The sequence below is a fragment of the Zootoca vivipara genome, chromosome 2 (genome assembly GCF_963506605.1).
Source record: "Zootoca vivipara chromosome 2, rZooViv1.1, whole genome shotgun sequence".
In the NCBI taxonomy this organism is placed as follows: Eukaryota; Metazoa; Chordata; class Lepidosauria; order Squamata; family Lacertidae; genus Zootoca; species Zootoca vivipara.
The window spans coordinates 43,489,599-43,504,344 of NC_083277.1; the positions used below are offsets into that span (position 1 = coordinate 43,489,599).

At 42.5% G+C, this 14,746-nt stretch overlaps 1 protein-coding gene across 1 annotated transcript in view; it reads left to right on the top strand.

Moving 5' to 3' along the window:
• The window catches only part of ERC2 (ELKS/RAB6-interacting/CAST family member 2), a 361,357-nt gene that overhangs the window by 198,644 nt on the left and 147,967 nt on the right, over nucleotides 1-14,746 (top strand). Inside the window, exons 7-8 of the mRNA XM_060271028.1 lie at nucleotides 8,348-8,485; nucleotides 13,383-13,523. Coding sequence (XP_060127011.1) covers nucleotides 8,348-8,485; nucleotides 13,383-13,523 — 279 coding nt within the window. The remainder of the gene's footprint in view (nucleotides 1-8,347; nucleotides 8,486-13,382; nucleotides 13,524-14,746) is intronic.

Below are 14,746 nucleotides of genomic sequence, written 5' to 3' on the forward strand. Positions count from 1 at the left end.
AGGCAACAGTTTTCTTCCAATGCAGAGACGTCAGGAGTCCCACTGACTAACGCAGCTAAGGACAATCTTATGCACCACTTATCGAGACTTATTCCTTCTAAAGTCATCATTGACTGGTGGGAGGAGGGTTTCTTTTTATTTATTAGGTGTCGCAAGAAGAATTGCTGAGAACAAGTGCCTTCATCGTTTGGGGAGGATCTACTGTACTTTTGTGGACGGTGATAACATGATCTTTTTAAAGACAGCAATGTATTTAAAGGTTGCTTGAATGTAGAAAATGTTTATTGTATAGTTTTTAGGAAATACCCCAAATTTTAATAGAAGGAAAGGTTTAACCTTGCTGTATATGTACATAGGTGGGTATTATTGGGAAAATGCATTCTATTTCTTTTGAAATGTTAAAGTGTATAGTGCATATGTAAGTGTGTATATCTGAAGTCTAGGTTAACTGCAGCTATAGGTATAAGTTTAGCAGGGGAATTGAGAGTTGCAACACAGGTTTGTGTAAACAGCGCACCTGGGGGGAAGGTAAGCCAGGGAATTCCCGACTCTATCTCCCTGCTTCGGCATTACTCTGATAATTTTGAGTATGCCTGCGCAAGGGTTTTCGGGGGAGGGGAGAAAATGTGACGGAATGGCCTGGTGGGCAAAAGAACTCCAGGGTGCAGAGAGTTAAACCCCAACCTCCTGGATAAATGACACATTCCATTCCTGAGGGGCGGGACTGCCAGGGAGTTTAAAAGGAATGGGAGTCAGTTAATTCAGGAGAGAGGGTTGTGGGAGCGACGGAGAGGTGGTTAGGCAGTTGGCAGTTGGGAGTTAGGGAGTTGGTAGAGAGTAGAGTGTTAAAGAGGGATGCAGGAGCTGTATGAAGAAAACTGTGTTAAATAAAAAGAAGATATGTGCTTTTAAGAACCAAAGAAACTCATGTTTATAAGTTAAATAATAAAGTTAAATGTGCTTAAACGTTCACTGACTCGGCAGTGTCTCAGTACCTACAGAGGTGTGACAAAGAGGGGAGAACAAAGCTTTCCTGGGGAAGAGGAAACTGTTTGCTGTTTCTCCTGTCATACAAAGGGCTGGTTAGCGAAGCCGAAGGAGCCACATAGTTGCCTAAGGGAGAGGCACACTGTAGCAGTAGGGATCCCAGGGAGGGAGACCCCACTGGTGGCCATAGGTTTCGAACGCAGAGCCTGAGGTACTCTGGAGACAAGTCCAATTTGGACTCTGGAGGTTTTTTTTTTCTCCTGTTTGTGGAGAAGCACAGGGAGAGCCTCTGAGGTTAAAGCAGTGAGGTGGGGGATCCATCACAGTCTGCCATGTCATTTTCATAGGTGGCCCCACGTAGTGTACATTACAATAGCCCAGTCTAGAGGTTACCAGAGCATGGATTGATGTAGGTGGACTATCCTGGTCTAGAAGAGGCTGCATGATCAGCTTGAGCTGGGCATAGGCACTCTGGGCCACCAAAGCCAGCTAGGTATCCAATGGCAAAGATGGCATAGGAGATCAGATTTCCTTCTCTGTGGGCAGGCTTTGGGATACTGGGAGACAGTATCTTGCAGGTGATACAATTAATCCTATCTTACGGACCACAAGACTGCAGCTTCAGAAGAAGGAAAAATGGATGTTGGAAAAGTAGAGGAGAATACTATATTTCATATGTTTTATTCTACATCAACAATTTAAAAAAATATTTTAGTATTAATGTTTCACATTGCAATGTAATCGGGAAGGGGGAGAGGAAGTGTTATTTTTAAGCAAATGGGACTGAAGAGGTTTTAGGCCTCCATGCTCTGTTTTGCATAGGCTTTGCTTTTAATTTGTAGCATAGCTAATTTTGGATTCACTTTGTTCCAACTTGCTTTATTTTAATACTAATTTTTGAAAAGGAAATTAGACACTGAAAAGAACCAAGCCAAAGTATCCAAAATCAACCTTAGAATTAAAACGTTCTTTTAAACCATAGTTTTTCCTCAGTTATTAAAAAATATTGTGTAAGTGAAAACAATATTGAAAACATTGACCTGTGTTTATATTACCAAGGTTTCATAAAAAATACTGCAAATAAACCTGTGAATGGTTCCCCCCCCCTTTCTCATCGTATTTTAAAACAAATCCTTTAGAGGTACTTTCTATTAATGGTCGTAATGTCATTTTATCATTACCTGCAAATTCCAAAACACCGTTTTGTCTTAAAACTCGATAATGAAGGTTATTTCTTTTAGCACTTAAGCTTCTATAGGATCATAAAGCTTGTCTGCAGGTGAGATTTAGTTAAATCCTTTGAATATTTAAGAAGCATTCCTGAACCTTTCGCCAAAAAAGTGACAAGATTAGCACGTAAAAGTTTATTGACAGGATGCATAATTGAAAAGATTGCGTGTGAAAGGTTTTTAATGATTTTTAATAGATATAGTGGCAGTTTTAAATGCTGTGATTATACCCATTTATTGAAATACCAAAGGATTATGTGAAGTCATTTTAATAGGTAATGGTGCAACAGCTCTGCAACCAAAGCAGGTGGAGATTACATGTTAGCAATGCATATGATGTTCAGCTTGTCTGGTCTTGTCAGCTGCTTCCATGCTGGTTAGAAATAAAATTAACTCCAACGCCAGCTGGTTGTTATCTGCTTATTATTATTATTATTATTATTATTATTATTATTATTATTATTATATATTATTATTATTTTATATTATTATTATTATGTGTGTGTTTGTGTGACTTTAAACTTTTTTAAAAGTCCTGCAATAGAATAAAAAATCCTTCATATATACGTGCAAATCTTAAACTTTGTTGCTTTTTCAGTTATTTATTAAAAATTTATCTATTTGCCACAAAGGTTAAATCCAAATGCCTTGAGTCTGTGTGTAAACAAAGCAGGTAACAGTACCCTATTTCTGTGTAACCAACTTATGAAATACTGTAGTTTGCATAGCTTCACTTAAATACTAATAGATTAGTTATGATAATTTCAAATTAACTTTCTTAATTTTTAAGAAACAAAATTATGGGCTATGGCTCAACCCTATGCACACATTACTATTATTACTATTGTTATTAAAATATTTATAATGCCCATCATCACAAGATCTCAGGGCAATTCACAGAATAAAAAGCAAGGTACAAACACAAGTAAATAGTTAATACAAAAACAGCAAAACAATAACCCCACTTTCCCACAAAGCCATGTAAAAGGCTGTAGAATATTAATCAGCCAAAGGCCTGGTTAAAGAGGAACAGATATGATGATGAAGGCGCCAAGTGACCGTCCCAGTGGAGAGCATTCCAGAAATGGGGATCCACTGCAGAAAAGCCCCGTTCTCATGTTGCCACCCCCCAGGCCTCGAATGGAGGAGGCACATGAAGAAGGGCTTCAGATCTATGCAGAGTCTGGGATGGTTTATATAGGAAGAGGCGGGTCCTTGAGGTCCTTGTAGGAAATTCTCTGAGAATCACTGAGGTTACTCTCAAAAAAGTGTGCACAGGAGTAGAATTGTCTGCTGCCAAGGTGCATCAGCCTTCGTTGGCACCCTGAACATGACTCTTAACTCCTTAAGCTTTGTTTACAGCTGACTTATTCAGTACAGTGGTACCTTGGTTTATGAACACAATTGGTTTCGGAAGTCTGTTCATAAACTGAAGCGTTCATAAACTGAAGCGAACTTTCCCATTGAAAGTAATGGGAAGTGGATTAATCCATTCCAGACGGGTCCACAGAGTACTCAACCTGAAGCGTACTTAACCCGAAGCATGGGTGTAATTGGTTCTGGAAGTCTGTTCATAAACTGAAGCGAACTTTCCCATTGAAAGTAATGGAAAGTGGATTAATCCATTCCAGAGGGGTCCGTGGCGTTCGTAAACCGAAAATTCGTAAACCCAGGTGTTCATAAACCGAGGTTCCACTGTATTGCACTCAGCACACACGTTGCTCCTTAAGCCCACATGTAGCTGCTGTGTGACGGAAATCTTAGCTTCCTACCTCTGGTCACTTAACAAACACACCTTTTGTTTTGCAAATTCCTCCTTTCTCTTCCAACATTTTATTTAGGGAACCCCTCCCTAAGGAAATAGAACCTTTTAAGGCCCTTCATCCTGCCCAGACACCCAGGTATTCAGTCTGCCTGTTCTCCGTGGGTCACTCCAGGACAGGCTGCTCCAACTCCGGATAGCCTTTTCTTTCTACCTCCGCTAAAGGAAGTTGCCATTACTGAATCAGACCACTGGTCCATGTAGCTCAGTATTGTCTACGCGGGCTGGCAGTGGCTTGCCAGGATTTCAGAGAGGGAGCCTCCCCAAGCCAGGAGGGAGGGGAGAGCCACAGAGAATCTGGTGTGGTGCAAACAGAGCATCAGACTTCTGCTGTGCTTGCGCCGCGCTGACCTCACCCCTCCCATTATGCACAGTGATGTGGCTGATGAGAGGCCAGCAGCATGGAAGATTCCAATGCCAGCCACTCACCTGTTAATATGTGCCAATTTTGCATTTATTTGTGTGAATCAAAAAGCAACAGGAAGATCTTCTTGGGTGTGAAAGGGAAAGGGGAAGAAGAAATACCATCTGTTTTATTGAAAGAGCACAAAGTTCTCAGTTCTCAGTTACTGTATCTGAATTTGGCTGCTCCCTCCAACCAAAGCTGCTGTTACGAAGCTATCAGGGTTTTACGCCAGCAGTAACATTTATGGTATTTATGAATTGGTGGAGATGCCTGTACTTTGCAGCATATGCCCTTTACATCTGCGAATAACATTTTTAGACCCGTTGTCTTGGATAAATTTTGTGTCATGTTTAAAAATGTCTCTAAGAGAAAGGAGATGTAAATGTATTGAAATCGGCAAATGGCAGAGGGGAATAATGTTTCAAATTAATGTTTCCGGTGTAACACAGCGTAATAGAATCGTAATGAAAGAGCATGGCCAAGCTCTCAAATTCTAATTGCATGTTTTCAATTCATTCTTTTTGGTTGTCTTGTCCCCATCGTTTTAAGATTACAACTTACTGGATGTAAAATGTGCAGTGGCTCTAGTATTCCACAGGGTGTCATGAGGTAGTTGTTAGAACTGCTATTAATGCAGAAAGGAAATGAACATGGTCTACCCTCTTCTGAACACTAACAAGTGTTCTATTTCTAGATTCAGGTAGGTAGCCGTGTTGGTCTGACGCAGATGGAGGAAAAAAAAAAATCTCCAGTAGCACCTTAGAGGCCAACTAAGTTTGTTCTGGGTATAAGCTTATACCCAGAACAAACTTAGTTGGTCTCCAAGGTGCTACTGGACAATTTATTTATTTTTTAATTTAAGTGTTCCATTTGGTAGTATAGTGTGCACTATAAAACAACCGGTTCTTAGCTCTTTAGCATGTATTCTCTTTTTTTTCTGCATAAGATGAACACACATAAATGAAAGCATTACTGTGGACAGATCCTTTCCCAGGGCAGAGCGATTCCACCTTCTCACACAACATGCACAGGCTTAGTCTGTTCCCCTCTATAACCCAGGGTAGTAGTGGTCCCTGAAGCTTGCTTTATTTGTTTGTTTAGCTTTTAAAGACACTTGGTCAAGGATAGGATGTTGCTTCAGCTGCTGCGGCACAAGGTTCTCCTTGCATAGCCATATGCCAACAGAGATTGATGCCTTGCAGCACAATTCTGTTGGCCACGTGGCAAGCTCCATTTGTTTTAGTAGTACTTAACCATTGCATAACTGCAAGCTACACCACTTGAATCACTGGGGTCATGTTGGAAAGGGAGAAGGTGAGGAGAGTTCAGGTAATATATTCACTCAAAGCCAGTCAGTGATACCCAGGGCGAAAAGGAATGCTAATTATTTCCATTGCTCTCAAGTTGCACAATATAAAGAGGGCATGATTTGTTTGAGATATGCCATTTCATACTTACTTGACCTGATTCATGCCAAAGATTCTTTCCTCTTAAGAGCCTGCTGTTGAGTGTCGATTACAGAGGACCAAATCATACGCTGGCTTTGCACTAGCGACATCCTTAGGTCAGCTGTCATCTCCATTTCATTTTCTGTGATTGTTACAATGATAGAGGAAGCAGCAGCTGAAGGCCTGCCCTCTACCTAATTAACATGCTGCAAAGGGTTACCAGAAACACCCTCCTGAAAGGTATTAGTCACTCATCTTAAGCCCTTGCATTTCCCTTCTGTGCAGGGATGCCACAGCTCTGCGCTGAATGAGTTGTAGTGCAGTGTTGGGGGTTTGCTGCTGCAACAAATCGTATTTTAAATCCCCACTACTGTAGTGAAAATCCTATTTGGGTCTCCTCTTGAAGACAGTACCAAGGCATGATGCAGAATGCAGATCTCCACTATTTGAATTGGGTGGAACGTCGGCACAATAAGGATATTTAAAAGTATGTTGTCATCATCATCATCAGCAGCTTCATAGTTAAATAGTGATTAAATATTTAAATAAAGGAAGCTAACAAGCTTCCTTTCAAGGTGATCTAGCAAAGTCAGATCCTACTTCAGAACAGCTTTTCAGCAAGGGGGAAAGGTTATAAAAAAAAAAGTGGCTTAAATGTAAGTTTATGTAGGCCAGCTCCACATGACTGTTCTGACCCTATACTGCAGGCATGGGCAAACTCCGACCCTCCAGATGTTTGGGACTACAATTCCCACCATCCCTGACCACTGGTCCTCTTAGCTAGGGATGATGGGAGTTGTAGTCACAAACATCTGGAGGGCCGGAGTTTGCCTATGCCTGCAATGCTGAGTCAAGCCCAGACCCACCACACTTTAGGCCTGGTTTAACATGGGCTTGTCCCCCCCCCCCCAGCCTTCATCACTATCAACTTCCCTTTCCCTACCCAAAGATACTCACAGGAAACAATGGCATATGTTGATGCTCCGGTTAGTTCCTAGATATGTAATTGCTACAAATATGGCATATGTAGTACCATCTAGCTCCCCTGGAACCATGGAAAAGCTAGTTCTCATTGTACCCTTGATTCCTGGGTGCTCCTGTATGCTGCCATACACCCTTGTAGCAGCATCTAGTGCAGGCATCCCCAAATCTGGAGGGCCGCAGTTTGGGGATGCCTGATCTAGTGCCTAACAGAAGTTCTGCCATGAACCATCCTACTCCCCTTTTAGGGAAGTTTTGGTAGGAAAAATGGGGTATAGGAACCTCTGCACCCTAAAGTAAGTGTATGTTATTAGGAGCATGCTAACCAGTGCTTTTTTTCTAGATAAATAGGTGCTGGTACTCACCATAAAGTTGTTAAAGTAAGTGCCACACTTTTTAACAACAACAAAAAAGAGGTCCCAGGACTGCGGGTGGCACTGTGGTCTAAACCACTGAGCCTCTTGGGCTTGCTGATCGGAAGGTTGGCGGTTCAAATCCCTGCGATGGGGTGAGCTCCCATTGCTCTGTCCCAGCTCCTGCCAACCTAGCAGTTCGAAAGCATGCCAGTGCAGGTAGATAAATAGGTGGCGGGAAGGTAAGTGGCGTTTCCATTCACTCTGGCGCTTGTCACGGTCCTCCGTGCACCAGTAACAGTTTTGTCATGCTGGCCACATGACCCGGAAAACTGTCTGTGGACAAACGCCGGCTCCCTCGGCCTGAAAGCGAGATGAGCACCACAACCCCAGAGTCGCCTTTGACTGGACTTAACCATCCAGGGGTCCTTTACCTTTTTACCCTTGAGTGCCACCTGAAAAGAAAGCACTGCTAACAGTTAAACAAATCTAAAACAAATCTAAAACAGTTAAACAAATCTAAAACAAATCTCATGAAGAGTCGGACACGACTAAACGACTAAACAACAACAACAAAACAAATCAATTTCAAGCATACATTGGAAACTCACATTAAGGATTGAACTGAGTGAGGTTGCCTTGCACCAAGATCTTTCTGTTTTGTTGGCTGTTGGAGATTCACAGAGGTTAAAATCAGAACTGAATGATTTCAGACTATGAACATTTCAGTACAGTGGTACCTTGGTTTACAACCATAATCTGTTCCGGAGGTCTGTTTGTGAACCAAAACAGGTTGTAACCCAAAGCGCACTTTCGCCAATGGGGCCTCCCCCCCCCCAAAAAAGTTCATAATCCAAAAAAAAGAAAAGAAAAAGGGTTGTAATCCCCCCCCAAAAAAGGTGCAAACTGGGACATGCACTTCTGGGTTTGACATGTTTGTAATCTAAAATGTATGCAAACCAAGACGTGTGGAAACCAAGGATCCACTGTAATGTGTTTGCTGTATTTTACCCCCCACCCCAGGTTTTCATGAATTGCCTACTTTTGTCAACAGAGCTTCCCATTCTAAAGCCTCCTTTTCAGAATCAACCATGAGTAATCTTGCATTCTTTATTTTAAAGATTGAAAATCTTCAGGAACAACTTAGGGATAAAGACAAACAGCTAACCAATCTGAAAGACAGAGTGAAGTCGTTGCAGACCGATTCCAGTAACACAGACACGGCTCTAGCAACGTTGGAAGAAGCTCTATCAGAGAAGGTATGGTTTTGTTAACACATCCTTTTAGGAGCGGGTTCTAATTTTGTAGCTGCTAGTTCGATTGCACAAATAATTGCACACAATAATTCTACTCTTGGGGGCAGTATTTGCACTGCATGGATAGGGAGTCCCAGTGCCAGTTTTAGTGGGTAGGGGGATTTCTCAACAACCAGGCATCATGGAAGGTGCTGCTGGAACATTTGTAAGTGTCCAAACACTGTAAGTGTGAAGAGGATTAGACCCTGTTGCGCCCTCGGTCAAATTAAGCTGCAGTTACATTTGTGTTGATAACAATTTGAGATAACTGTGGTATTGCTGGAAATAAGCAGTTGAATGTGCCCGATACAGAGCTTTCAGCCACTGCAACTTAGTTCTTGCTTGCTTTTGTGATAAAATGCATGTAGATTAGGCCTGTAAGGGGGATAGATATATACACCAGGAATGCTTGCCAATGCAAATAATACTAGAAAGGATACATTGTTGGGATTTCATCATGTTAGTGGTTAATCAAAGACAACATGGTGTATTAGGGTATTTTAACATGTGTTTTCAACATCTAGCTCATGGAGATTACAGTTCAATTAATCTTCGTTTTGTGCTTTAGAATTATGTTGTTTAACCTTCAATAAAATATAAAAATTAAAGCATGATTAACAGCACAAATGCTTTTGGGATCATGCTTGTACTATTTGGGAAGGAAAATATTTTTTAATGATTTTAAGAAATGTCCATAAGCCATAACTTTATACAACAGCTTCCTATTAAAACAGAGGATGGCCAGACAATTTCACCTAATTTTGGGGAAGCTGCATTCCATACCAAGCTTTGGAGAGACAACAAATTGAATAGATTCAGTTTATCCACAATAACATTAAAATCAGAGATGTGGCAAATATTTAAAATATGCAGCCTTCTCAAAAGTGTACCCCCCACCCTTCTGTTCAGTTTGATCAACTTCATTTTGAGTATGGTTGGACCAAACTTGAAAAGGGGCTGCTACACCTGGCTAGCTTCTCCCCAACCCCAGTCCCTTTGGCAGGGATGTGCAACCTCAGGGTACAGCTTTCCAGTCCTCTCTGTCTAACCCTCAGGACTCTCCCAGATCACACACCCTCCTGAGCCACCCCTTCTTTGCACCCTCATTGAATGTTTTTATCTGGAAGGAAAGCACCCCTGAATTCTGATGATGCTTTTTGTTGGCCCGGATGGAGGCTAGAGAGGGGTGTGTGAGTGTAAAGAAACTAGCCTACTGTACAATTGGAAGTCCTTCCACCTTAGTTGCTCTGCCCACTTTTGCCTCTGGCCTAAACCACTAAAGGTGTGTGGTCCCTGGAAGGTTGACCACAAGGGAATGCGACCCTTGGTGTGAAGAAGGTTCATAGCTGCCAGGTCTCCCGTATTCCCTGGGAAATCCCCATTTTTCCAGCTGTTCCTAGCTGAAAAAACAGATTTTTTTGTCTCCCCCCCCCCCGGTTTATTCTGGCGCGGTGGCCATTTTGGAACTGGGCGGAGCATGCTCAGAAGCGACTTTTGATGCTGCTCTGCCCAGTTCCAAAATGGCTGCAGTGCGACTTCTGGCGCGGCGGCCATTTTGTAACTGGGCAAAGCAGTATCAAAAGTCACTTCTGAGCATGCTCCGCCCATTTCCAAAATGGCGACAGCGCTACTTCCGGTCTGCTACTTCCGGCCCTTATTTCTCCGACAGCAACTTGGCAGGTATGAGAAGGTTCCCCAACCTTGCCCTTGCACTTCTTGTAAAGTGGGGCAATTGAAAGGGAGCATGGGGAGTGAGGAATCAAGGGTCTGGGCCAAATTAGTCTCAAGGCAAGCTTATAGAGGGAGCAGGGAGGCTTTGAGAGGGGTGGGAGATTGGGCTGCTTGAGCGTTCTAGTCAAACACTGAAATGGATCGCACACTTTAAAAGCCTTATTGTTTTTTGGGGGCTTAGCATGCAGGTACTAAGTTCCGTGCCTAACTGGAAACTTGTGCTGCCCATATAAACACTAAAGTGGCACATTTCCTCATGCCTCACTCTCCTACATGAAGTTTCCATGGCTGTGGACTCTACTGCCCATATCTGCTGTTGTTTTTTGCAATCTTAAGTGTAGCACTAATGAGAGAGAGAGAGAGGCTGTTCACTTTGAACAGTGATGGCCAGACTTGGCCCTCCAGCTGTTTTGGGACTACAATTCCCATCCCCCCTGACCCCTGGTCCTGTTAGCTAGGGATGATGGGAGTTGTAGTCCCAAAACAGCTGGAGGGCCAAGTTTGGCCATCACTGACTTAGAAGCCACAGTGAGAGAGAAGGTGAGGACCAACAAATTCCATGAGGGGTGGTTTGGGACTGAGGGTACTGAAACTGGAGCAGGAGGAGAGCTGTTAAAGGAACAGTCTGAATTAACTTTCCAAATAAGCATAGCATTATTCTCTTCCCCATTCCACAATCTGTGGAGATGTCAGGGCAAGGATATCCAGAGTGAGGGTCGGCCTGAGGCAGACTGAGGCAGCTGCCTTGGGTGGCTTCCCTGGCTGTTCCTGCTGCTAGAGGAGGGAAGAGAAGCAGTGAAGGCAGCTTCAGGCAAGATCTCATGAGATCCTGCAGAAATCTCATGAGAGGTTACAGAACTCTTGTGAGATCTTGCTGGAAGCTGCTGTGCGATCTTGGTAAGCGAGGCTTTGGTGAGAGGGTGAGACTGCTGAGAAGGCAGCACCTTCAGTTTTGCCTCAGGCAGTGAAATGGGATGGGCTCCCGTGTTCATAGTAAATATCCCCCAGTAGCTGTAATGTATGTTCAAGTGTAGGCATTGACTCAAGAGATAATATATGTATGAGAAATCTAGAAACCCTTATTCAAAGTTTTAACAAGGCATCTTTCAAAGCCCAAACAGGAACAGTGATTAACTTGGGACAGGCAAAAGAAAACAGGAACAGTTAGCTTCCATTCCGACATTAAGCATCGTTGCTACCTGGGAGCCTTGAATGATTTTCCTGCAAAATTAATGAACTCTGAGCTTTCAAACAACACAGGAATCAAGTGTATATGAACCCAGGCTTATCCATGTGGTCCATCTCAATATCCTCACAGGGTGAGATGCCGGGTTAATGTTATGATAATATCCAGTAATAATCATATGTTAAATGAATACTCTCAAACTCTGTTTGACTTCAAACAGATGCCTAAAGTACGGTATATCTAAATTTGTCAGTGCTCTAATTTGCCTTACTTTAGAAGGTGAACCAGGATTACGTGCAGTTCAGCATTGCTATCAACCTAAGGACTTCCAGCTCTTCTGGAAAAAAATTGCTTTTAAAATGCAGTAGCTAATAATACCTGTTCTACATCAACATTCTTATTTCAAGATCTATCTCAAGATCATTGGTCTTAGAGTTGATTATTTTTGTATGTCAAAAAGCTCCAAATGTGTATGCTTGAAAATTCCCTTGACTGAGGCCTTATTACTTGGTTAAATAAATGTCTTCTCTTGAATGTTAAAAATCTCACAATAATATTAAACATTAGTTATATATTTGTACATGTAGCACAATGCCCAGCTTTTCCCATACATAACAGAAAGCACTTTCATGTCATGTACTATATTGTATTACAGTAGAAAAGAACTAAGCTTATTGGAGAAACACGAATATTTGCACTTCCTTTTAAGTGAGTGTACACTAACTGCTACCTTCTGAAATGAAGCTTACATTTACACCTGAGTACATCTCCTGTGTGCGACGCGGGTGGTGCTCTGGGTTAAACCACAGAGCCTAGGGCTTGCCGATCAGAAGGTCGGCGGTTCGAATCCCCGCGACGGGGTGAACTCCCATTGCTCGGTCCCTGCTCCTGCCAACCTAGCAGTTCGAAAGCATGTCAAAGTGCAAGTAGATAAATAGGTACCGCTACAGCAGGAAGGTAAACAGCATTTCCGTGCGCTGCTCTGGTTCGCCAGAAGTGGCTTTGTCATGCTGGCCACATGACCTGGAAGCTGTACGCCGGCTCCCTCGGCCAATAACACGAGATGAGCGTCGCAACCCCAGAATCAGTCACGACTGGACCTAATGGTCTGGGGTCCCTTTACCTTTTCACATCTCCTGTCAGAGAGTATCATAATATGATACTAGCTCAAGCTGAGATAGCAGTATATTGAAAACAGTTGTTTGCCCAGTAGGAAGAGAGGTGGAAACGTAAGCTTATGTCCTTCTAGGGAAACCATTTATAGATCAACACTCCCTTTTCAAAACTGGTTTACAGTGGGATATAGGGAGACGATATTGTGGGTGGGGTAGGGAGTCAAAAGGTCATATGACAAGGTTGGATGCACAGTTTGTGACCCATCAAGCCAAATCCTGCAATTTGCCTGCCCTGCACGGAAGCAGACTAGTGGCTCAGCAGATTCACTGCTGGTCTAGGAATTCAGAAGCAGAGGGGTGTTCTCAAGCACTTGGCAAATCACAACATGCTGGCTGATAGGCTGTGTTGAACTCGATAGGTCATACTTATGTACGTGCATTGAGCTGAGTGTGCAGTTTCTTGGATTGTGACCTCATTCTTCATGTTCTTCGAATGAGAGCAAATCCAGAATTACTCTTTAAAAGGAATTTATTATTTGAGCCTCTTAAAAGTCCCCATTTGTGGAGTGCTTTCCCCAGGGAGGCTCGCCTGGTGCCTTCATTACATATCTTTAGGTGCCAGGTGAAAACATTCATCTTTTCCCAGGCCTTTGGCTAATGTTATGTCTTTTTGCGTTTTTATATTGTAAACCACCCTATGATCATGATCCTCAGATGAAGGGTGGTGTGTGTGTGTGTGTGTGTGTGTGTGTGTGTGTGTGTGTGTGGTCACATATTTTCCAAGCTGCTGGTTCAAGTTATAAAGTGTAACCATGTTTTCACTATTTAGGAGAGAATTATAGAGCGATTAAAGGAGCAGAGGGAAAGAGATGACCGTGAAAGGATTGAAGAAATTGAATCCTTTAAAAAAGAAAACAAAGACCTGAAGGAAAAAGTTAATGCTTTGCAAGCAGAGCTAACAGAAAAAGAGGTCAGTCTTTGCAATTAATTGAATATTTGTATTGCTGTGATTCAAATTGCATAGTTTTACAGTCATAGAGTGAGATGTTTCAGTTGAAAGCAAATATATTTAAATAATTTGGGATGTAACATCTCCAAAGCAACCATATTTCTGGGCTTCCAACTTTTACATATAATTTAATAATGGCTGGGCTTCAAACATGCCATTCCGGGAAGAGAAACAATTTGGACGCAGCAGAGGCTTCCAGGAATTAAAGGTTACTTCATTTCTGTCCTTATCTTTTTACCTGTGCTAATTGTAGCTGTAACCCAGGAAGTCCCCGATTCAAAACTCACTTCAGCTATGAACTCTCTAGGTGGCCTTAGCCAAGGCATTTTTCTCTCCACCTCACCCCTTCCACTCTCAGCTGCAGATGGCCTTCATAAGACTACTGGCTGTTGTAAGGATTACACAGATAACACATGCAAAGTTCTTTGAATAATACACTGTGACATGTAAGTGATGACAGTAATGAGAACAATGTCACACTATTATTTTTTCACAGTCCATATAATTTTCACGCACCATAGGCGTAGCCAGGATTTTTGTTAGGGGCCAGGCACCTGCGCGCGTGCGGGAGCTCAATTAATTGAGTACTTTCCACGCTTTTTTGTGTCCCCCTCCCCTTGGCTACACCCATGCTGAGCCCTACCATCCTGGGCCTTTGAGAATTGATAATAGCAGTAAAGGGGAGATGAGACACATTAAGAAACACCCTGTTGGAAAGAACCAGAGACAAGCAAGCCTAAAGTTGTGCCACTGTGTTGGTTGGACCTATTCAAAACTATGACGATGCCTCTCAGACTTAATGTGATAGCACTAGAATTATGTCTTGCTCCTGGAGGCTAGTACTTGGCCATGTTTATGGGATTGTTATTTTGAGGCTGCAGTGGAAATATTTGCTGCTCTCTCTCTCTCTCTCTCTCTCTCTCTCTCTCTCTCTCTCTCTCTCTCTCTATATATATATATATATATATATATCAGAATCCATGGTTTTTCTACAACTGCATTTGCAAATGTATGTTCTGCTTAATGATTAATAATATTAGTGATGTCTTAATATTTTCCCGTTGTGTTAGTGCAGAGGCTGAGACATCGGCATAAATAGGAAGCCCCCTCCCTCTCTCCTGTAAACCGGCAGGTCTGCAAGTCCACATAGACATAATAAGCCCATCTTTTGTTGTTGTTGTTTA